The sequence below is a fragment of the Heptranchias perlo genome, chromosome 21 (assembly GCF_035084215.1).
Source record: "Heptranchias perlo isolate sHepPer1 chromosome 21, sHepPer1.hap1, whole genome shotgun sequence".
Lineage (NCBI taxonomy): Eukaryota > Metazoa > Chordata > Chondrichthyes > Hexanchiformes > Hexanchidae > Heptranchias > Heptranchias perlo.
The window spans coordinates 19,064,147-19,088,669 of record NC_090345.1 but is presented as its reverse complement, the minus strand read 5'-3'; the positions used below and the strand labels follow the sequence as shown (position 1 = coordinate 19,088,669).

Sequence of the window (24,523 nt, the reverse complement as noted above, 5' to 3'; positions counted from 1 at the left end):
AGTGAAGACATTTCTCCTCATCTCAGTCCTAAATGTCCTACCCCGTATCCTGAGACTGTGACCCCTCGTTCTGGACCCCCCAGCCAGGGGAAACATCCTCCCTGCATCCAGTCTGTCTAGCCCTGTCAGAATTTTATATGTTTGAATGAGATCCCCTCTTATTCTTCTAAACTTGAGTGTATACAGTCCAAGTCGACCCAATCTCTCCTCATATGACAGTCCTACCATCCCAGGGATCAGTCTGGTGAACTTTCGCTGCACTCCCTCTATGGCAAGTATATCATTTCTTAAGTAAGGAGACCAAAACTGCACACAATACTCCAGGTGTGGTCTCACCAAGGCCCTGTATAACTGCAGTAAGACATCATTGCTCCTATACTCAAATCCTCTTGCAATGAAGGCCAACATATCATTTGCCTTCCTAAATGCTTGCTGCACCTGCATGTTTGCTTTCAGTGACTGGTGTACAAGGACACCCAGGTCCCTTTGTACATCAACATTCCCCAATCTATCACCATTTAAATAATACTCTGCCTTTATGTTTTTCCTTCCGAAGTGGATAACTTCACATTTATCCACATTATACTGCATCTGCCATGTATTTGCCCACTCACTCACTCAACTTGTCTAAATCGCCTTGAAGCCTCTTTGCATCCTCCTCACAACTCACGATCCCACCTAGTTTTGTGTCGTCAGCAAACTTGGAAATATTACATTTGGTTCCCTCATCCAAATCATTGCTATATATTGTGAATAGCTGGGGCCCAAGCACTGATCCCTGCGGTACCCCACTAGTCACTGCCTGCCACCTCGAAAAAGAACCATTTATTCTTACTCTCCGTTTCCTGTCTGTTAACCAATTTTCAATCCATGCCAGTATATTACCACCAATCCCATGTGCTTTAATTTTGCACATTAACCTCTTATTGGGACTTTATCAAAGGCCTTCTGAAAATCCAAATAAACCACATCCACTGGTTCTCCCTTATCTATTCTACCAGTTACATCCTCAAAAAACTCCAGTAGGTTTGTCAAACATGATTTCCCTTTCATAAATCCAAGTTGACTTTGTCTAATCCCATTGATATTTTCTAAGTGTCCTGTTATCACATCCTTTAAAATAGACTCTAGCATGTTCCCTGATATTATGCTAACCAGTCTATAGTTCCCTGTTTTCTCTCTCCCTCCTTTTTAAAATAGTGGGGTTACATTTGCCACCCTCCAATCTGCAGGAACTGTTCCATAATCTATAGAATTTTGGAAGATGACAACTAATGGCATCCACTTTTTCCATGGCTACCTCTTTTAGTACGTTGGGATGCAGATTATCAGTTCCTGGGGATTTATCGGCTTTCAGTCCCATTAATTTCTCCAGCACTATTTTTTTACTAATACTAATTTCCTTTAGTTCCTCCTTCTCACTAGTCCCTTGGTTCCCTAGCATTTTTGGGAAGTTATTTGTGTCCTCTTCCATGAAGACAGAATCAAAGTATTTGTTTAATTGCTCTGCCATTTCCCTGTTTCCCATTATAAATTCTCCTGTTTCTGACTGGGGAGAACTCCCCAGCTCCTCTTCGAATAGTGCTGTGGGATCTTTTACGTCCACCTGAGAGGGCAGATGGGGCCTCGGTTTAACGACTCATCCGGAAGATGGCCCCTCCGACAGTGCAGCAATGACACTGGAGTGTCAGTCTGGATTTTGTGCTCAAATCTCTGGAGTGGGACTTGAACCCACAACCTTCTGACTCAGGCAAGAGTGCTACTAATGAGCCAAGGCTGATCAAGAGGATACCTCGTTATCAAGTTTTCTCCTATTTGACTACATATTTTTCATGTCTGTTCTATTTTAGGCTAGGAAAAGCTAAAGATGCAGGGACAAATAATGGAAAGAAAATAAAACAACTGAAGATCATTTTAAAAAAAGGCTAGTAAATGAGAGAGATTGCAAAAACTATGTTTTTGATTGCAAAAACTATGAGAGAGATTGCAAAAACGCCATGTTCTCCGCAGCCTTCAACATGTCATCAATGAGGACAAACACCTCGCTATGGCCATCCCCACACCTCCACTACTCGCCTTTAAACAGCCACCCAACCTCAAACAGACCATCGTTCGCAGCAAACTACCTAGCTTTCAAGAGAACAGCGTCCACGACGCCACACAACCCTGCCACGGTAACCTCTGCAAGACATGCCAGATCATCGACACAGATACCACCATCACACGAGATGACACCACCCACCAGGTGCATGGTTCATACTCCTGTGACTCGGCCAACGTTGTCTACCTCATACGTTGCAGGAAAGGATGCCCCAGAGCATGGTACATTGGCGAGACCATGCAGACGCTGCGACAACGGATGAACGGACACCGCGCAACAATCGCCAAACAGGAGGGTTCCCTCCCAGTCGGGGAACACTTCAGCAGTCATGGACATTCATCCACCGACCTTCGGGTAAGCGTACTCCAAGGCGGCCTTCGAGACACACGACAACGCAAAATCGTCGAGCAGAAATTGATAGCCAAGTTCCGCACCCATGAGGACGGCCTCAACCGGGATCTTGGGTTCATGTCACGCTACACGTTACCCCACCAGCGAACAAATGTTATCTGTTTTTAATATAATGGGTCATTTGCTGGCTCTCTCTGCCTTCCGGATGTTTCTGCCTCTCTCTGTGTTTTTTTTCTCTGTTTTTTTTCCCTGTTTGTTTTTTTGTTGAATGTGTATTCGGGGGTTCTGCAGGTGACACCTCTCTGTCTGAACACGGTGATTGCCTTGGCAACGGGCAGTTGCAGGGGCAGTCTGTAAACACCATGTATTGTTCAATATGTATAAATGCGTAGGCTTCAAGGAGCTCTTGAAACATTTGCCTGAGGAAGGAGAAAATCTCCGAAAGCTTGTGAATTTAAAATAAAATTGCTGGACTATAAATTGGTGTTGTAAAATTGTTTACAAAAAACTATAACAGCAGACATCAATTGCACTGCTTGCTAAAATCTAGAATGCTCTCACTCTGTAATGATGGAAAACATGAAGATCACTCAGCCCTTTTGGATTAAAATTAAAGTCATATCAGAGTTTTCCATAGAACTTCTCATTATATTTGTTTAATAGTGTGACAGTTCTGTACAACTAGATTTAAATCTCTGGATGAAGCGGGGGGCTTTCAGAATTGCTTCATAAGTCTAGTAGTAAAGTAAGCTTCCCAATGTGTTTCATCAGAAAAATGAAGAGCAGATAAATATTACAAAATGAAGCATATGGGACTAAACTACAAATCTTCCAGAAAATCCTAAAGATGCATTTTTTAAACTTAACACTAAATGGCATATCTTTTGCAAATGTATATTGCAAAAGACTGCAGGTTTTAGGCAACTAACTGTACCACAATTCCAATTCTTTTTTAAAAAGGAACTTTAAAAAAAAATCTAAAATACAGTGAACCTTCATTCCTCCAGTGAGTATACATTTTTCTTTTTTCTTGGAGATCCTCTACCCCAATTGATCTCGAGTCCCTCTACATCACTTTGGGTGACAGATGATAATGAGCCAACTGCTGGTGACAGATTCAAATTTGCAATATTTCCTACAAAGCCTATTAAGGAATGCTATGCCAGAGTTAAATGAACTATACGGTATTAGATAGCAGGTGAATAAGAAGATTTGCTAATTCAGTTTTGAATGAACAAGGTAGAATCAACTGACGGAATGTGGCATAGGATGCAAAGATTGCACTTACAATCTATCATTACTTACTTTATCATAACCCTTCAAAACCTCTAAGCAGGTCACCCCTTAATTTTCTCAGCTCTACTGAAAAAGCCCTAACTTCTCAGCACAGCTATAACTCCCCAGCTCTTCCATTGCTTTTAGACTTGGAAATATCTTCTACAAAGTCTTTCAGTGGAGAAATGCACCCCTCCCACATTCTACACCCAGCCTGCCTTTTTGAAAAGGCAACACTCACTTCTTGTAACTGTCATGTATTTTTCTGTCAGTCGCATTTTTACTATTGCACGTTTTCTGTCGCACTTTGTTGGCTCAAGATAAAACAGCAGCAAATGAGGGCTGATGGGGTAGACTAGTCAGGAGAACCTACCATTAGAAGAGATGAGAAGGTGAACCAATCAAAACATTATTTGGGAAAAAAACACTATCTCTTGTTTTTTCCTCAGAAACTGAAATTTCTAATGTCCAAAATGAAGTTTTAAACTAAGTAAAAACATTGAGCACATATTAAATTGTCTTTTAATACTTTCATAAAGTTGATCACTTGGAGTTAGACTTAATAGCCCCGATTTTAACTGGTCCCACCTGGCGGAAACAGGCAGGCGGGCAGTTAAAATAATGGGAGTCACTTACCTCCACCGATCCCGCTTCCTTCCAGCAGTGTCCCCATATTAACCTGCTCTTTTGAGCAGACGAGCAGGACACCAGCAGGAAGCGGAATCCTGTTTTAAATATACAGATCTGGTTTGATGATGTCATCAGGACCCGATCTGCAATATCAACCTGAGGCCTGAGGTGGGGGCAGTGTCGGGTTCCCCGTCAGGCAAAACATGTCGGGAGACAGATCCTGGGCCAGAAGAGGCCCAGAAGGTAAGTTTTAAATTTATTGTTCAGCTTTTTTTGTGGGCCAGGAGGTGCAGGAATACGCCTCTGGGCCTCACAAGGAAGCTTTGGGCCTCCCTTAAGCTGGGCTATCACCCCCACCCCCGAACGCGACTCCGACCTCTCAGCCTCCCACCCCTCCCAATCTCTAACGCTCCAACCCTCCTCCCGATTGCGGCCTCAAGCTCCCCCCACCACCCCCCCCACCAACTACTGGGGACCATCCCCACGGATCCCCAGCTGCGGCCTCCTGCCGCTTACTTGTGCTCCCGCCTGCCAGGCTGTCAATCTGGCCAGCTGTCAGGTGGGAGACTGCAGCATCTTATTTAAATGAGGCCCTGCCATTAAGATCGACAGGGCATCCACGTCCCCAGCCCTGCCGGGTTTTCCACGTGCTACCACGCTCCCCATCACCGTCCCAATTATTTTCGGAGCCAATACTTTTGTCCAGAGTTTCGACTCTGTAAGCTGAAGGTATATCCTACATATGCAGTGTGTGCAATATCCCAGAATGCATCAGTAGCATTGAGTCAGCCCAATGAGAAAAATGTTTCTCTTCAGGCTCCAACACTATGTACTTTGTTGTTTTTCCATAATTATTTGTAGAGAAGCCAGATGACAAATTTCAAAAGCCTTATTGAGGTAAAGTTTATGATGAGTGCTTTTTGTAAAACAGAGCAGCTGCGTGTGAGACCGAACAGAAGACACATGTAGGCAGAGAATACAAAAATAATAGACTATACATATTACATACCGGTTAAGGCTTTTGGCCTAGAAAATGGATCACACCTGAGTCGGGCCCCAATCCTGGTACCATACCTAATGAGGCTGGCAGAACTCCGGCAAATTAGTCCGCTGGCCTCATTAGGATAAAGCAGCGAGCTGCGGGCATCAGTCCTGACAGAGGCAGCAAGATCAGCTTGTTCAGATGCTGGCTAAGGGCAGGGGGCGAGCGGTGGCCAGCATCAGCCCGTGGTTTTAATGAGGATCCCTGAGGTCATTCCTGCTCCTCCTGGCTCCACAATAAGGTAAACAAAAAATGTTAAACTTATTTTTTGAGTGACAGCCTTCAGCGGTCTCTTTAGGAACAGTGGCTTGGCTGCTGAGCGCCTGAAGAAACCGACCACAGCACGTACAGTGCATGCAGTGGTCACTTGCAGATCAATTTGGCAAAGGGGCTTGAAACAGGCATAGGCCCCCGATTTGTGTATGCAATGGGCCTAATGCCAGTTTCAGGCACGTGTCCTGGACAGCTACTAAGCAGCCCTAACCAATATGATGGGAGGCACACTTCCGTTGCGGAATGAGCAGGTGCACGTCGTCCACCATACTGGACCCTTAGGCACCCATTTTAGAAGCAAGGAGATGCTTAGACTTTCAACGAAAAATGACTAAGAATATATGAAAACAATCAACAATGAGCAATCATAAAAAAACACTGTAAAAGAAATGGAACTAATTAAATGACTATAAATATTTTTTGAAAATCCCTTTGGCCGCCATCTTGGATTCTCACTAAGTTCAAAAACAATGTTGGAAATATGGTTTCTAACATAATAAAGGCATAAAAAATTGCAAAGCGTACAAAAAAATGCATATGTGCCTACAATTCCCAGAATTTTTAAATGATTAACAGTAAGACTGACAATTCAGAGCATGCAGAATTTGCTATGTAGGCACTGCCCCTTCCTTCTGCCCAGCAATGACAAAGGCATCGCTGAGGAATGATAACAATGAATAGCCAGGAAAGTACTTATTTGAAATAACACCACAGGAGATCTGCTAGCAAACCAAAAAGCAATCAAGATAAATTTCACATTGCTGTATATCCGTGGTAAATTGGGGTCTACCATAGATACCTTCCAAGAATATGAGAAATAGAAGCAGAAGTAGGCCATACTGCCCCTTGAGACTGCTCCACCATTCAATAAGATCATGGTTGATCTTCGACCTCATCTCCACTTTCCCGCCCGATCCCCATATCCCTTGATTCTCTTGGAGTCTAAAAATCTATCAATCTCAGTCTTGAATATACTCAATGACTGAGCTTCTACAGACCTCTGGGATAGAAATTTCCAAATATTCACAACCCTCTGAGTGGACAAGTTCCTCCTCATCTCAGTCCTAAATGTCCGATCCCTTATCCTGAGACTCTGTCCCCTAGTTCTAGACTCTCCAGCTAGGCGAAGCATCCTTTCAGCATCTACCCTGTCACGGCCTCTTAGAATCTTATGGTTCAATGAGATCACCTCTCATTCTTCTAAACTCCAGAGAGTATCGGCCCACACCACTCAATCTTTCCTCAGAGGATAACCCTCTCATCCCAGGAATCAATCTAGTGAACCTTCGTTGCAACACCTCTAAGGCAAGTATATCCTTCCTTAGGTAAGGAGACCAAAATTGCACACAGTTCTCTAGGTGTGGTCTCACCAAAGCCCTATACAATTGCAGCAAAACTTCCTTACTCTTGTACTCTGAGCCCCTTGCAATAAAGGCCAACATACCATTTGCCTTCTTAATTGCTTGCTGTACCTGCATGTTCATTTTCTGTGTTTCATGTACAAGGACACCCAAATCCCTCTGAATACCAACATTTAATAGTTTCTCACCATTTAAAAAATGTTTTATTTTTCTATTCTTCCTACCAAAGTGAATAACCTCACATTTCCCCACATTACACTCCATCTGCCAACTTCTTGCCCACTCACTTAACCTGTCGATATCCCTTTGCAGACTCTTTGCGTCCTCCTCACAGCTTACTTTCCCACCTAGTTTTGTATCGTCAGCAAACTTGGATACATTGCACTCGGTCCCTTCATCTAAGTCATTAATATAGATTGTAAACAGCTGAGGCCCAAGCACCAATCCCTGCGGCATCCCACTAGTTACAATCTGCCAACCCAAAAATGATCCATTTGTTCCTACTCTGTTTTCTGTCCGTTTACCAATCCTCAATCCATGCTAATATATTACTCCCAATCCCATGAGCCCTAATCTTGTATGTGGCACCTTATCAAATGCCTTTTGAAAATCCAAATATACAACATCAACTGGTTCCCTCTTATCTACCCTGCTAGTTATACCCTCAAAAAACTCTAATAGATTTGCCAATCACGATTTCCCTTTCATAAAACCGTGTTCAGTGGCATCAGTCTCTCCCTTAACTTGACTGAGCGTCTTAATTTTAGAGGAGATGACTCGCACTGCCCTATTTGTACAATAGTACGGCCTGGGATTGCAACAATAGTACCACCTTGTGACCTGAACTCAATATCTGTGCCTTTTGCACAACTCATTTCTTCAATTTCTCTGAAGGCAGACCACATTTAATGAAACAACGTTTGATTCGAATCGTTTAGCTGCTTTATATCACATCAGGCGAACATACAGAGCAATAGTTATGATCGGATTCATTTCAATCAATACAACTTGTTTTTGCATAATAATATAATGAACAGCTACACGTCCCCACATCTGTGGGTTATCTTACTTAATCTAAACAGAAGAACTCCTCTGCATTCTGGCCTGTAGCCCTTGGCAGCACCTCCTTTCGTCCTGTCTTTCTCTGAGCCTGCCTATTCTGGGGCCTCTCTACCCTGCAACGTCTCTGTTTCCCAAGTTTGACTGCCCTCTCAGCCTCTTTTTCTTTCCAAAAAGCCTGTCAGTATTTATTTCTCTTCCCAGACAGACGAGATTAAAGGGCTTTCCAATACAATAGGTGTGGGCTGTTCTTCGATTATCAAGACAAGGTAACAAATTGTTCATTGTCCGGGGAAAACAACTTCCATTTAGCAATTTAGACACCTGTTGTCGGGTGGCTTTTCGTTTAAAACCTTTGCTAAAATGAAAAAAAACCCTATTTTCAAATCCTTTCTGTAGCAAAATAATTCTAAAAATCCTGAAATGTAAGTCTCCTTTAGTAATGATCAATGTTCAAAGTAATGAAACAATCAATTAGAAACCATCAAATTGTTCCTTTATTATTTTAGCACAGGATCTTCTTTTCAATTAAAATTTAAAGCATACTTAAATGGTAAATGTCCTATTTTTCCTTTTGCCATTTGGGATGATTCATTGCTTTTATAATTTGTATTACCTTACAAAAATAAAAAACTGGGAAAATTCCATATTTAACTTTTACATATAATTTTTAATTTATTAACCAGCAATTTACAAAGTCAAAAAGAATGGGTGTTTTTCCTTGAGTATTGAAGTCTAAGAACAACACCTCCCACCACTCCCTTTATATGTGTAAATGCTGGAAAAATGTCCAAGAATGCATACAAATCCTCATATACTCATAAACAATGACAATTTGTTCACACATGATATAATACATCTTCACAAACATTTATCTGTCCAATAGGTACAAAAACTTAAATATGTACAAAACAAACATCTGGTAAGTACAGAAAAGCTATCACACATACACTTTGTACAGCTTTGATAAACCTTTAACTTCATCATGGAGAGTGGGAGGCATGGATACCATGAACATCTGTTCGCTCTGGTCTTTTGACCTACGATATTCTCTTTCCAAGTCAGGAACTAATTTTCACTTTAACCACCTAGTGTCTTTGCTGAATCCTATAAGAAGAATCCTATAAGAACCATCCTTTAAGTCTGTAAAAAGTACCATTTGTACCAAGAGATGACACATAATGCATGAATTTAGTGAAAATAAATCTTAATCACATTGCAACATTAAGTAATATTGTAGTGGGTTTGTGTTGCTCTTAACTCCATGCTCAGGCCTTACCAAAGTAAAATCAAATTTCTTACTGAAACAATTGTTCGTGTAATGCGTCATATAATTCATACACTTAATGCCAATATGTTACCATCTGTCACCAAATGGAAGTGGGTACAGCAATAGGTTTCCAATAAAAGGTATAAACAACCCATGAAAAAGAAAAACCCTGCACTTCTGCAATAAATGAATATTACCTCTAATTCCTTCCATTTGATGGGCCTTAGAAAAGTTACCAAAAGCTCTCCAGTATCATTCTAGACCTCAGAAACATGTATTTCATTGATTGAGGGTAGTTGAAATCTGCTCAATATATTTAATACTAGTATTAATGCTTTGCATACTTTATTTGGTACTCGACTGTAAGGGACTGTCTGGACTTATAAACGAAAGTACTAAAATATACAACTTTCTATTTTAAAGAGGAATGTGTTGTATTATATGATATAGGGATTTATTTTTTGCATTATAATAAATGCTGATATATTCTAGATACATTCCTTTATGTTCTGCTTCAAAATACCTCAAAAGCACAATCTTGACAGTGGAAGAATTTGCTTCTTTTTTTTATGCCATCTTACGTTGATCGTGAAACATGTGTGGAATGATGCAGAACGTTAGGTTCTCCCAAACTCTGGCACTGTGCTTTGCAAAACATCAACTGTGATGTGAACCCTTAAAAAGAACGCATTAAGTGGGAATGGGAGTATCTGCTAATTTTTTTTGTGGGTTGAAGATTCTACCATATAAAGTAACATCTGTCAAATTTTAATTCCAAATACACTCTATCCTCATGGCAACACATTTTCTGGAAGATAAGTATTGCGCCTCTTATGTGAGATTGCAAACTTAACATACAAAATGTAGCATGAAAAAGTCAAAAGCCAAGGTCAAACTGACTTAGTGCTATAAATGGGAGTTTCATAAGGTTTGGTGGAATATAGTTGAATTAGAAGAACATAGTGATCTCACACTTCTTAATTTTTAGTACTGAGTAGCATAAAATCATAGTCATGCCTGACAGCTTTCCTCCTGCTCTCCCACTCCTGAACTATCAACATAAAGAACACCAACACAGTGTAATGTTACATCACACAACTCTGCTAGCTGCAGAAAATGTTTTTAGATCTGATTTTGAGAGGTCTTTTGCTTATTGAGTTGAGAGAAAAGTGCACAAAAAATATGCTTCTCTTTGCATCAATCACTTCTGCTATAATTCAGAGCTGCCTCTAACAGCTATTTGATGGGCCAATGAGTGTTGGAACTCTGGGCAGTTTAATGCTACAGACTAAACAGGTTCATTGAGGATTGCCAGGACACTGTTTAAACTTGCTTTAGCTAGCTCTCCTAACAACTGTTTAACCCATCTATTATGTTGGATTTGAACCTGGATTCTAAAAACACACCGCCACTATAATTTTCTTTCCTGTCCACTAACAAATATCGAACCAAATTCCAAACTTTTATTTCTTGATTGTTTATATTGAGGATTGAGGAAAATATCAATCCTTATTTATTACATAATGCCACTGACCCATTTCAAAATATCATTAATATAATTTACTTATTATCGCAGGAAAAGGGAGTGAAAACGAGATCTTTGGTTGGCTGGAAATTCACGACACAAGTATCAAATACCAGAGACATTTCCCAAAATAAATACTTTCAACAAAAGGAACATGCAGTGGCTCAGTGATCTGCTGCCTGGTTACCTGCAGATACAGTCTCAGCATCTACAGAAGAAAACAGGATTTTACTCCTCTGAACTCTCAATCACAGGCTGATTTTATTTTTGAGGGTATGTACACTCATGAGTGTATGCTACCCTCTTTTTCCCCTTGCAATTTCCCTGGATTACCTACTAACTATATTCGAGAGGGCCGGGTGACCAAGCTGCTCCCAGAATACAGCCAATGTCAATGTTAAGGCACCCCATTCAATTTTGCCTCCCCACCCCTAAGAGCAGGTGCGTTGGGGGCGGGTGGGAGATTAAAACAACAGCTTTTTGGAACGGATCCCGGCTCCAACTGACTCACTTCTGGGTTTAACCCAGGCAGATTTGTATGCATGTGGAGAGCAGACACAAGGAACTCCCGTCCCCACTTAATGCCGGTGGGCCGATACTTAAGTATCTCAATGGGGTACATTGCCCTTTTAATATTTTGTGTATTGGAACATTAAAATGAATTTAACCGTACCTGTTTGGGTTTCCTATCGCTTCTGATTCACATCAGAAGCAGGCGAGAAGGGCCGGATCCATGAGGTGAGTGCCTTTATTGCACTGTTTGTGGGCTCGGAGGAGCAGGGGTGCTTCATCCCAGCCTAACAAGCTCACCTGGCTGACAGGAATCCCATGATCACCCCCACCCACCCCGATCTCCATTGCTGGCAGGACTCTCTCTTCCCCCACCCCTCCATGTCACGTATGTTCCCCCCCCCCTTCATATTTTTTTCAAATCCCGATGATCTCTCTCCCTCCCGCTCCCCTCTCTGGTGTGCAGCTCCTTTCACTGCCGGGCGTGAAATCCGGAAGTGCCATCAATTGGTTTCATTAAGGTCGCGATCGTGACCCACCCATTTACCTTCCGGGTTTAGTATCCGGAAATCTTCCCCCCCGCTCCCTTCCCGGCTATCCATTAAAATTTACCCCCTAGCCTCCATTCAACATTTACCATACCAACATGGCTGAAATCAAGGACTGGCTAGAAGACTTCACGCCTGTGTCTCATCATTCTACCGTACAAGTTGTTGTTAATCCAATGTACCATGATCATTAATCTTTAGGTTTTTTATATTGAGGGCATTTTGGTACATTAATTACAGTATTTTCAGATTGGCAAATACAACCCCTTGTTGGCTTCCTCACATACTACAGCACTGCTCAGTTAACACACAGTTCTATAATATGAAGGTATCTAAGATCCCATTGTCAAAATTGAGAGAACATCCTTTTAAATAACACCAAAAACATTCACAGCTATATAAAGCCTAATGGAAGCATTATAGTAAGCATTTCTTTGAAGTATCATTGCTTTTTTTAAAACCAAAACAATACACAACTGTGTGAGGCTTTAGAAGAATCAGTACAAAAAAGAAATCAATGAGAGCTGAGTGGGTTAACACACTGTTCTTTGTTTTTTGGTTCGATTCTAGGGTAGATTGAAGGGACTAGTCTTCCCTCTCATTCAGATGTAAGGATCTTACATGAAATAAATTTAAGCAGTATCAATTGAGCCTAAAATTGTCCACATTTCACCATGAATTGGCATTTCACAAAGGCCATAAGGAAGATTTTTTTTATATTATTCATTCTCAGAATGTGGATGTGGCTGCCAAGGCTGGCATTTATTGCCCATCCCTAGATGTCTGATAAGGTGGTGGTGGGCTATCTTCTGGAACTGTTGCAGCCCATGTGGTGAGGGTACTCCCACAATGCTGTTAGATAGGGAATTCCAAGGGTTTTCATCCAACAACGATGAAGAAACGGCAATATATGTTCAAGTCAGGATAGTGTGTAACTTGGAGGTGGTGGTGTTCTCATGCACCTGCTGCCTTTGTCCTTCTAGGTGGTGGGGATTGTGGGTTTGGGAGTTACAGCCATGGTACTCCAGTGGTGGAGGAGGTGGATTTTTAGACTAGTGGATGAGGTGCCAATCAAGAGGATTGTTTTGTCCTGAATGGTATTGAGCGTCTTGTGTGTTGTTATAGCTGCACTCAGTCAAACAAATGGAGAGTATTCCATGACACCCCTGACTTCTGCCTTGTTGGAGAGGCTTTGGTGAGTCAGGAGGTGAGCCACTTGTAAGGATGGGCACATATGGGTTATTAAACAGAATAAGCTAGTTGGTATTAGAAAATTATATAAGTAGTTGAGCTTTTTAAATGCTGTTCATCTGTAATATTTTTCAGTTCTGACAAAGGTTCATACCTGAAACATTAACTGGTCTGTTCTCTCTACAGATGCTGCCTGATCCGATGAGTATTTCCAGAATCATCTGCTTTTGTTCCCGATTTCTAGCATTTGCGTATTTTGCTTTTTGTCCCACAGCGTTCTGTTCTGGGACCACTTTTGTTCATTATGTACATCAATGATTTGGATACAGGACTAGAGGCAGCAGTGTCCAAATTTGCAGATGATATTGAAATAGGAGGCATAGCAAATAATTCTGAGTACCAAAAGAAGCTACAAGGGGATACTGATAAGATGATGGAATGGGCAAAAAAGTGGTACTTTTTTTAAAATGAAAATGTAATAATTATACTTTGAATGGTGGAAAGCTGGGTGATATGGAAAAGCAGAGGGATTTGGGGGTTCAGGTTCACAAGACTTCAAAAGCACCACCTCATGGATAAGGCCATAAAAAAGCTAATGGGTTTTATTGCAAGAGGTATAGAATATAAAAGTCAAGATATAATACTGAATCTATATAAAACTTTAGTAAGATCAGTTGGAGTAATGTGTACAAATTTGGGCTCCACTGCATCTGATTTGTCACGCTGCCTGTCTGACATCCAGTATTGGATGAGCAGAATTTTCCTCCGATTAAATATTGGCAAGACCAAAGCCATTGTCTTTGGCTTCTGCCACAAACTCCATTCCCTAGTCACCAATTCCATCCCCCTTGCAGGCCACTGTCTGAGGCTGAGCCAGACTGTTCGCAACCACGCCGTCCTACTTGACCCTGAGATGAGCTTCCAACCCTATATCATCACCAAGACCGCCTACTTCCACCTCCGTAATACCGCCCGTTTCCGCCCCTGCCTCAGCCCATCTTCTGCTGAAGCCTTCATCCATGCTTTTGTTACCCCATAGACTCGATTATTCCAATGCACTCCTGGCCGGCCACCCATCTTCAACCCTCCGTAAACTTGAGCTCATCCAAAACTCTGCTGCCCGTATCCTGACTCGCACCAAGTCCCGTTCACCTATCACCCCTGTGCTCCTGGTCCAACAATGCCTCAATTTTTAAAATTCACATCCTTGTGTTCAAATCCCTCCACGGCCTTGCCCCTCCCTATCTCTGTAACCTCCTCCAGGCCTACAACCCTCCGAGAACTCTGTGTTCCACCAATTCTGGCCTCTTGTGCATTCCCAATTTCCTTCACCCAACCACTGGAGGCAGTGCCTTCAGCTGTCTAAGCCCTAAAGCTCGAGAATTCCCTTCCTAAATCTTTCCACCTCTCCATCCTATAAGACACTCCTTAAAACCTACCTCTTTGACCAAGCTTTTGGTCACCTGTCCTAATATTTCCTTATGTGGCTTGGTGTCAAATTTTGTCTGATTACACTCCTGTGAAGCATTTGGGTCGGTTTACTATGTTAGAAGTGCTATGTAAATGCAAGCTGTTGTTGAGGGTACCAGAAGGCTCCTCACATCTGTGAAAAATTATTGTAAAAAATAAGGCTCCAAAGCTACTCATTATATAAACACCTCCATTTTAATGAGTCAGTAGATACTGATTCAATTATATGTCTGTTAAAATACCATAATTCACATTTCATTCTAATTACAAGGCTGTAAAACCTGCACCAATTTGGCAACTTACCATTATCTGTGCAACTTGGTGTATCCAAACACTCTGCGACATGCCACCGAGGCGTTTCTATCAACAACAGAGAGAAAGGTATTTGACAGATTGGGCAGTAGCCATCGTGAACAGGCCTGACGTTTGTGGGGATTTGTTTTCCTTCAGGTACATTTGTACATTCAGTTGCCTTAGGTGGAGTAGAAGAGGAGCCACCCCGGGACAGTGGGTTGCGAGTGATTTGCTCTACTGCCTTGCTTGCATTTGATGCAGGAGGGGTTAGATCCTGACTGGACAGTGCACCTTTGCCTCTCGTTACATGATCGGTGCGTGCACTCTGATCTCTGTGGTGGCATTCGGCTCCGCTCTTTTTGCTGCACGATCCTTTACCTTTCCTCCCGAATGGGGGCCGGTTACCACCTCCGCCACTTCTTTTCTGCTCAGCTTTAGGCCAGCTGGCAGATTTCTCAGGAGAAGGGCTATTAGCCTCTGTGGTATTTACGGGACGCCTTAATTTCCGTAGAGTTTTATAATCCCAGATCTCCTCCTCTGCTGTGCCATTCTCGCACATCGCGCACGAGGACCTTCTTTCCCCCCCCCCTAAATTCACGGGTAGAACGCGAAACCGTTAAAAGAGCGCTCGCGGGCGGCAAGTTCTAACTTAAATCCGCAAATTCGACACAATTTCTGACATAAATCCAGCAACAACAAAAAAAAATCTGTTAGTTCTGGTTAAATTAGGTAAATGTATGTATGTATGACATATTATGATTTCTTCTTAAAAAAATTAAAATATCAAAGTATTGTTTGTGACCCACGGCACGGTGACGAATGTGAGATCTGCCAGGTTGTGTTTACTCGCAGTCTCCACAGTCACTATGGCTGCTGCATTTGTCGCTCAAACTCAGCTTGAGGCCGCTTTGCTGGGTGTTGCCACCTCGGCGGAGAAAGAACAACTCATCCTCGAGCACGTTAGAAAGATAGATGGCAAGGAAACGGATTTAAAAGTCCCTGAATTTGAAGAAGGTGAGTCCCCACCTCCCCCAATGAACAGGAAAAGGGAGCGATTTTTTTCCCTTGCTCATAGCTGAATTGGAAAGTAAATGGGACGTCAACTCGTCTGCAATGTAACTGTCATATTAAGGAAGTAATAGATTGGAGGGGGAGGAAGATATGTTTATTTTTAAAACGGAGTAGGTGTCATTTTTTTTTAAAAAATCAAGTGCTCGGCGCCCTGCACAGTTGTTGGACGTTTCTCCGGAGTTATAGCAGGAAGCAGCTTTCTGACAGTTATCATGTTCTTGTCTGGTATCGGACTAATTGAAATCCAATCTCACGGCCAATGGCAGAAACTGCAAGATCACTTCTTTTACGGCTTTCTGACCAGTTAACGTGTGCCGTATGTGTACGCGGCAGTGGGAAAACAAATGTAAGGAGTCTTACAACGCCAGGTTATAGTCCAACAGCTTTATGTAAAATCACAAGCTTTCCGAGGTTAAATAAAGCTGTTGGACAATAACCTGCTGTTGTAAGACTCCTTACATTTGTCCACCCCAGTCCATCACCGGCATCTCCACATCGTGTGAAAACAAGATATTGCGACCTGCAGTCCCTTCCCTCCCCATCCGTAACATTTTGTTCATTCGATTGTGCATGAACACAGATACATTCACAGCAAGCGGTTACTATCAATCAAGGGTTGTAGGAGGGTCAATTATGTGTGCGCAGAAGCTGAAACTCTATACCAAACCAAGTGAGTGAGGAAGGGGAGAAACAAGGATAACAGTTGAAAATAATGACGTGAATGACGAATTATGTAGAAGTGGCCTTAAAAAGTGAAACGTTACTGAACACAAAGGCGTGGAGTTTCCGCAGGTAGTTCTCCATGAGGTAAGAGTGACTGCCCTTGACATCAAGGCAGCACTTGACCGAGTGTGGCACCAAGGAGCCCTAGTAAAATTGAAGTCAATGGGACTCGGGGAAAACTCTCCAGTGGCTGGAGTCATACCCAGCACAAAGGAAGATGGTAATGGTTGTTGGAGGCCAGTCATCTCAGCCCCAGGACATTGCTGCAGGAGTTCCTCAGGGCAGTGTCCTTGGCCCAACCATCTTCAGCTGCTTCATCAATGACCTTCCCTCCATCATAAGGTCAGAAATGGGGATGTTCGCTGATGATTGCACGGTGTTCAGTTCCATTCATAACCCCTAAAATAATGAAGCAGTCCAAGCCCGCGTGTAGCAAGACCTGGACAACATCCAGGCTTGAGCTCATAAGTGGCAAGTAACATTTGCGCCAGTCAAGTGCCAGGCAATGACCATCTCCAACAAGAGAGAGTTTAACCACCTCCCCATGACATTTAACGGCATTACCATTGCCGAATCCCCCACCATCAACATCCTGGAGGTCACAGTTGACCAGAAACTTATCTGGACCAGCCAAATAAATACTGTGGCTACAAGAGCAGGTCAGAGGCTGGGTATTCTTCGGCGAGTGACTCACCTCCTGACTCCCCAAAGCCTTTCCACCATCTACAAGGCACAAGTCAGGAGTGTGATGGAATACTCTCCACTTGCTTGGATGAGTGCGGCTCCAACAACACTCAAGAAGCTCGACACCATCCAGGACAAAGCAGCCCGCTTGATTGGCACCCCATCCACCATCCTAAACATTCACTTCCTTCACCACCGGCGCACAGTGGCTGCAGTGTGTACCATCCACAGGATGCACTGCAGCAACTCGCCAAGGCTTCTTTGACAACACCTCCCAAACCCGCGACCTCTACCACCTAGAAGGACAAGGGCAGCAGGCACATGGGAACAATACCACCTGCAAGTTCCCCTCCAAGTCACACACCATCCCGACTTGGAAATATATCGTCGCTGGGTCAAAATCCTGGAACTCCCTTCCTAACAGCACTGTGGAAGAACCGTCACCACACCGACTGCAGCGGTTCAAGAAGGCGGCTCACCACCACCTTCTCAAGGGCAATTAGGGATGGGCAATAAATGCCGGCCTCGCCAGCGACGCCCACATCCAATGAATGAATTTTTAAAAAATGTATCCTGGCCAACATTGCTCCCTCAACTCAACCATTAAGTGGTCATTCGACTCATGCTGTTTGTAGGATCTTGCCATGGTTTCACGTTTCCCTACACTTTATATGATAAAGTGCTAAATGCATGCAAGTCTCCCTTGTCCTAACTCTCCTATTGTATCCAGCTGTATTTTAATCCATAATGAGTAATAAAAATTCTACGTAATGATTTTGTCTCTACTATCACATCTAGCAGATTATTCCAAGCATGTATTATTCTATTGGAGTAAAAAAAAGTTCTTCCTAGCACACAACTGTTTTAGATTTACTCAACAATTTAAATTAATGTCCTGCAATTCTACTTTCCTAGTATAAATTGAACTAATATTCTTGGTATTATGTTTAGATTGCTCAATTATTCAAAACGCCAAATACATTGAATAATAAAGGAGTAATAACATGGTTTACACACATACACTGACAACACCCAGCTCTACACCTCGACCCCTCCATTGTTTCTCGTTTGTCACATTGCTTGTTGCACATCCAGTACTGGATGAGCAAAAATTTCTTCCAACTAAATATTGGAAAGACCGAAGATGTTGTATTTGCTCCTCGCTGCAAACTCCATTCCCTAGTCACTGACTCCATCCCTCTCCCTGGTCACTGTCTGAGGCTGAACCAGACTGTTCGCAACCTTGGCAATCTAGAATCATAGAAGTTTACAACATGGAAACAGGCCCTTCGGCCCAACATGTCCATGTCGCCCAGTTTATACCACTAAGCTAGTCCCAATTGCCTGCACTTGGCCCATATCCCTCTCTACCCATCTTACCCATGTAACTGTCCAAATGCTTTTTAAAAGACAAAAGTGTACCCGCCTCTACTACTGCCTCTGGCAGCTCGTTCCAGACACTCACCACCCTTTGAGTGAAAAATTGCCCCTCTGGACCCTTTTGTATCTCTCCCCTCTCACCTTAAATCTATGCCCCCTCGTTATAGACTCCCCTACCTTTGGGAAAAGATTTTGACTATCGACCTTATCTCTGCCCCTCATTATTTTATAGACTTCTATAAGATCACCCCTAAACCTCCTACTCTCCAGGGAAAAAAGTCTCAGCCTATCCAACCTCTCCCTATAAGTCAAACCATCAAGTCCCGGTAGCATCCCAGTAAATCTTTTCTGCACTCTTTCTAGTTTAATAATATCTATTTGACCCTGAGATGAGCTTCCGACCATATATCCGCTCCATCACCAAAACCTCCGTTACATTGCCCGACTCTGCCCCTGCCTCAGCTCAACTGCTGCTGAAACCCTCATCGATGCCTTTGTTACCTCCAGACTGGACTGTTCCAATGGTCTCCTGGCTGGCCTCCCATCTTCCACCCTCCATAAACTTGAGCTCATCCAAAACTCTGCTGCCCATATCCTGGCTCGCACCAAGTCCCGTTCACCCATCACCCCTATTCTCGCTGACCTATATTGGTACCCGGTCTGGGAACGCCATGATTTTAAAATTCTCATCCTTGTTTTCAAATCCCTCCATTGCCTCGCCCCTCCCTATCTCTGTAATCTCCTTCAGCCCTACAACCTTCCAAGATCTCGGCGCTCCTCCAATTCTTGCCTCTTGCGCATCACTGATTTTAATCGCTGCACCATTGGCGGCTATGCCTTCAGCTGACTGGGCCCTAAGCTCTGGAATTCCCTCCCTAAACCTCTCCGCCTCTCTACCTCTCTCTCCTCCCTTAAGATGCTCCTTAAAACCTACCTCTTTGACCAAGCTTTTGGTCATCCGTCCAAATAACTCCTTATGTGGCTCGGTGTGAAATTTTGTTTGATAACACTCCTGTGAAGCGTCTTGGGACATTTTACTATGTTAAAGGCTCTATATAAATGCAAGTTGTTGTTGTTTATTATGGTTAAAAGCAATATTACACTCAACAACTCAACTTCTGCTTACAACCTACGTCTTGCAGGCTGACTCATTTCTTCAATCTGGACCTAACCCGTTGGCTAATTGCAATATAAATACAGATATTTGTTAAGAGAATTAAGTTCTCGTATTCAAACTGATTTATCATTATATTGGGTTAACTGTATTTAAACATTTTAATATCTTGGATGCTATGATATTAGTTCCCCTTTTAACCATCTTTTCAGACTGTAGAGTTTGAAATTTTTAATCTTTCCTCCTGTCTTGTCCCTTTTATCCTTACAATTGCTCTTCTCGCCAGTGAATTTATGTTTTTTGGGTGACTAGAACTGAAGTGTAAACTGACCAATGTACAGTTAAAGCCTTAATATAACCTCTGAAGTATTGTTCTGCCACTCAGAGCTTCAGGAGGATTCTGTTTACTTCACCACCAGATTTTGAAAGTGATGTGTCTATTCTCAACCCCAAGTCCTTTTCTAAATCTCTATTTGCCAATTAGATTCCATTTGTTGTATACATTTGTACTTTTTTCAACCAGTATGCAATACTGTGTATTTATCAGTGTTACATATCTTTGTTATTTCTCTGCATAATTGCATAGCCAATCTAAAACCCTCTGCAAATCTTTTATTGAATTCTCTGTCTCTACTGCTTCCTCTATTTTGGGGCCATCAGCAAGATTTGTTTGTGCAGTGAAATTTGCTTCTTGGACCTGAGAAGCTGATTGAAGATGCATTCATAAAAATGCACAGAGTGAGATGAGGATATTTGGCCCATCAAGGCACATCTTCTTCTAATCTTGAGGGAGAAAAGTTTTCATCAACATTCCATGATTCCCAAAGGTAATCAAGTAACAACAGAAAATGTTTATCCTTCTCCATTTAAAGATGTTCTGCTGCCCAATACATGCCAACCCCGCAACAGATGATTCTGATTGGTGACATTGTTTGAATTATTTGTTATAGCTTTGTATACATTGGTTTTAAATTAGATTATGAGCTGACATAATAACAGAAGACAGTGGGTAATAATTCTAATTATTCAATTGTGACAGGTGGACTTCCCTTTATTAATGACCATGGAAAAGATATTTAAGTTTGTAGATGATAAAAGTTGATTCTAAAAGCAGGATTTTTCTAGGAGATCTGTATTATTCAAAATGATCCAGAAACATTGGCTACTTGGACAGATAATTATTATTGATAACTGAGTTAATTCCATGTAACTATTCACAGCTTACTATCTTTCCTCATCCTCCTGAAGCTCTGAGTGGCATTTGGTAGACTCAACACTCTGTTCTTTTTCACTACATCTCCCGTGTTGCGTACCTTTGCGGCACTGCTGTTTCATGGTTCCATTCTATCTGTCCCAATATAGCCAACACAGCAACGGCAATGGCTTCTCCTCCTATTTCTGCATGATCACCAACAAAGCCGAAGATTATTGGTTCCTGTGACAAAAATGAAGTATTTTGACTGGTTTTGGGTTGATGACTGTTTTAAATCTAGCCAAAGTACATCAGCAATTTAAAAGCCATATTCTTGTACCAAACATATTTTGATACAATGTTGCAAATATCATCAGTTACAGGTTTGAGAGAAGAATAATGCAAACTGAAACAACATTTCATTAGTTCAGTTTTCATATGATTGACAATTCATTTTTAAATTTCAGTGGTCAGTTATTCAAAATGTAGAAAGTCAGAGTAACTTTTTTTCTGGGATGCACAAAGACTTGTTCTGTTTGAATTTGAAAGTCAATTTGAAAATCTGAGAAGGAAGCGACCAGTTTGAAATTCTTGAGAAACAAAATTGGTTTGGATCTTCTAAGAGATGGTTTAGATTAGTATGGGCCCTAGCAGTGGTAAGAAAAATAAGAATGCTGTGTAGTACAAAAGTTATTTACTAAAGGTCACCTTCGTACTTAGAGTTGTTACCCTTTTATTTTTCCACTCGTTAAGTGAAAGCATTTCCACTCCTGCCACAGCACTGAAATGACCCTAACCAAAGTAGCCATGTCCTCTGTAACTGTGATCATGATGCGTTATCCCACTTCGACTTCTCTACAGCCTTTGACATGGTCAACCACACCAATGCCCCTCCTCTGTCATCCAGCTCAGTAGGACTGCTCTTGTTTGGTTTCACTCTTACCTATCCGATCAAATCCAGAGCATCTCTAGTAATCATAGAATCTCACAGCACAGAAGGAGGCCATTCGACGCATCGTGCCTGTGCCGACTCTTTGAAAGAGCTATCCAATTAGTCCCACCCTGCACCCCCCGCCCCCGGCCATTCTCCATAGCCCTGCATTTGTTTACTTTTCAATTATATATCCAATTCCCTCTTCAAACTATTGAATTTGCTTCCACAATCCTTTCAGGCAGTGCAATCCAGATCATAACAATTTGCTGCGTAAATTTTTTTTTAACATCCCTCCTGCCAGTGGTAACAGTTTCTCCTTATTTAGTCTATCAAAACCCCCTCCATAATTTTGAACATAAGAAATAGGAGCAGGAGTACACATACCCCGAGCCTGCTCCACCATTCAATCCAATCACGGCTGCTCTTTGACCTCAACTCCACTTTCCCACCCATTCCCCATATCCTTTGATTCCCCTAGAGTCCAAAAATCCATCCTACCATCTCAGCCTTGAATATATTTAATGACTCAACACCTCTATTAAATCTCCCCTTAACCTTCTCTGCTCTACTACAACAAGAACTTGCATTTTTATATTGCCTTTAACGTAGTAGAAAGTCTTAAGGCGCATCACAGGAGTTTTATAAAATAAAATTTGACATGGAGCCACATAAGGAGATATTAGGACAGGCAACCAAAAGCTTGGTCAAAAAGGTAGGTTTTAAGGAGTGTCTTAAAGGAGGGGAGAGAGAGGTGGAGAGGTTTAGGGAGCGAATTCCAGAGCTTAGGGCCTAGGCAGCTAAAGGCACTGCCACCAATGGTGCAGCAATTAAAATTGGGGATGCGCAAGAAGCAAGGATTGGAGGAGCGCAGAGATCTCGGAGGGTTGTAGAGCTGGAGGAGGTTGCAGAGACAGGGAGGGATTTGAAAATAAGGATGAGAATTTTAAAATTGAGGTGTTCCTGGACTGGGAGCCAATGTAGGTCATCGAACACAGGGTTGATGGGAGAACGGAACTTGGTCCGAGTTAGGATTCGGGCAGCAGAGCTTTGGATGAGCTCAAGTTTATGGAGGGTGGAAGAATGGGAGGTCAGCCAGGAGACCATTGGAATAGTCCAGTCTGGATGATGTTTCAGCAGCAGCTGAGCTGAGGCAGGGACGGAAACAGGCAATGTCACAATGTTAAGTAGGTGGTCTTGGTGATGGAGCAGATATATGGTCGGAAGCTCATCTCAGGGTCAAATAGGACGCCAAAGTTGCGTGCACTCGTATGCACATTTTAGCTGCCGCTCCAGACCTGAGCCCATCGCTTCTATTTCCCCTTTTTTTCACTTTTTTTCTTCTTTTCTCTTCCCCTCCTCGGCCCCTCTCACCTGTCATTATGCCTCCTTTTGTTTCTCCCCTCTTGGGTTCTCTGCCCTCCCAAATCCCTACCCCAACTCTTCAGCACTCTTTGACCTTCCTACTCTCCTACTGCAGTCTCAGGCTTGACTCCCTCTCAGATAATCCTCTCTGCATCCTCTGAAGGGCCCATCAAGGCACTCAACGCTGCCTCCTTACAAGCAGCGACCCCAACTGCCCCATCCTACTCTCTCTCCGACTTTCCCACCCAGCACACCTGCTGGGGGCTAATCTTGCCAATCTCCTTCCTGTCCCACTCTCTCCTCCCAGGGTTGACCCTGTGGACTCTGCCAGCAAATCGGCGATCACCGCCCCGTACTGCATCTCCCTCCAGAATGTCCGTTCACTTGTGAACAAGGCCCTTGCCATCCATGAGCTCTAAGGGGAACAATCCCAACTTCTCTAGTCTCACCACATAACTAAAGACCGTCATCCCTGGTACCATTCTGGTAAATCTCCTCTGCAACCTGTCCTATGCTTTGACATCCTTCCTAAAGTCTGGTGTCCAGAATTGGACATAATATTCTAGGTGTGGCCTAATCAGTGATTTATAAAGGTTTAGCATAACTTCCTTGCTTTTGTACTCTATGCTTCTATTTATACTCTCTTTTAACATTTGTATTAATTTGCATGTGAAATCGCTCTGTTCCTGCACCTTCTTTAAAAATTGTACCATTTAGTTTATATTACCTCTTCTCATTCTTCCTCCCAAAATGCATCACTTCACACTTCTCTGTATTAAATTTAATTTGCCATGTGTTTGCCCATTTCACCAGTGTGTCTATGTCCTGTTGAAATCTGGTACTATCCTCCTCACTGTTTACTGTGTTTCCAAGTTTTGTGTCACCTGCAAACTTTGAAATTGTGCCCCCACACCCAAATCCAGGTTATTAATATATATCAAAAAGAGCAGTGGTCCTAATGCTGACCCCTGGGAGAAACCACTATATACATTCCTCCAGTCTGAAAAGCAACAGTTCACCATTAATCTCTGCTTTCTGTCTTAGCAATTTTGTATCCATGCTGCCATGCCCCTTTAATCCCATGGGCTTCACTGGCCAGCCTCCCATGTTCTGCCAAATGTAAACTTCTGCTCATCCAAAACTCTGCTGCTAGTATCGTATCC

The 24,523-nt window shown here is 42.5% G+C and overlaps 2 protein-coding genes across 4 annotated transcripts in view; one reads left to right on the top strand and one right to left on the bottom strand.

Moving 5' to 3' along the window:
- Window positions 1–15,517, bottom strand: part of dclre1a (DNA cross-link repair 1A (PSO2 homolog, S. cerevisiae)) — a 55,736-nt gene extending 40,219 nt beyond the window's left edge. For both annotated transcript variants that reach the window (XM_068002181.1, XM_068002182.1), the window contains exon 1: window positions 14,910–15,517. In XM_068002181.1, coding sequence (XP_067858282.1) covers window positions 14,910–15,459 — 550 coding nt within the window. In that variant the 5' untranslated portion in view covers window positions 15,460–15,517. The remainder of the gene's footprint in view (window positions 1–14,909) is intronic.
- Window positions 15,518–15,741: 224 nt separating this feature from the next.
- The window catches only part of nhlrc2 (NHL repeat containing 2), an 88,856-nt gene continuing 80,074 nt past the window's right edge, over window positions 15,742–24,523 (top strand). For both annotated transcript variants that reach the window (XM_068002179.1, XM_068002178.1), the window contains exon 1: window positions 15,742–15,914. In XM_068002179.1, the coding sequence (XP_067858280.1) occupies window positions 15,767–15,914 (148 nt within the window). In that variant the 5' untranslated portion in view covers window positions 15,742–15,766. The remainder of the gene's footprint in view (window positions 15,915–24,523) is intronic.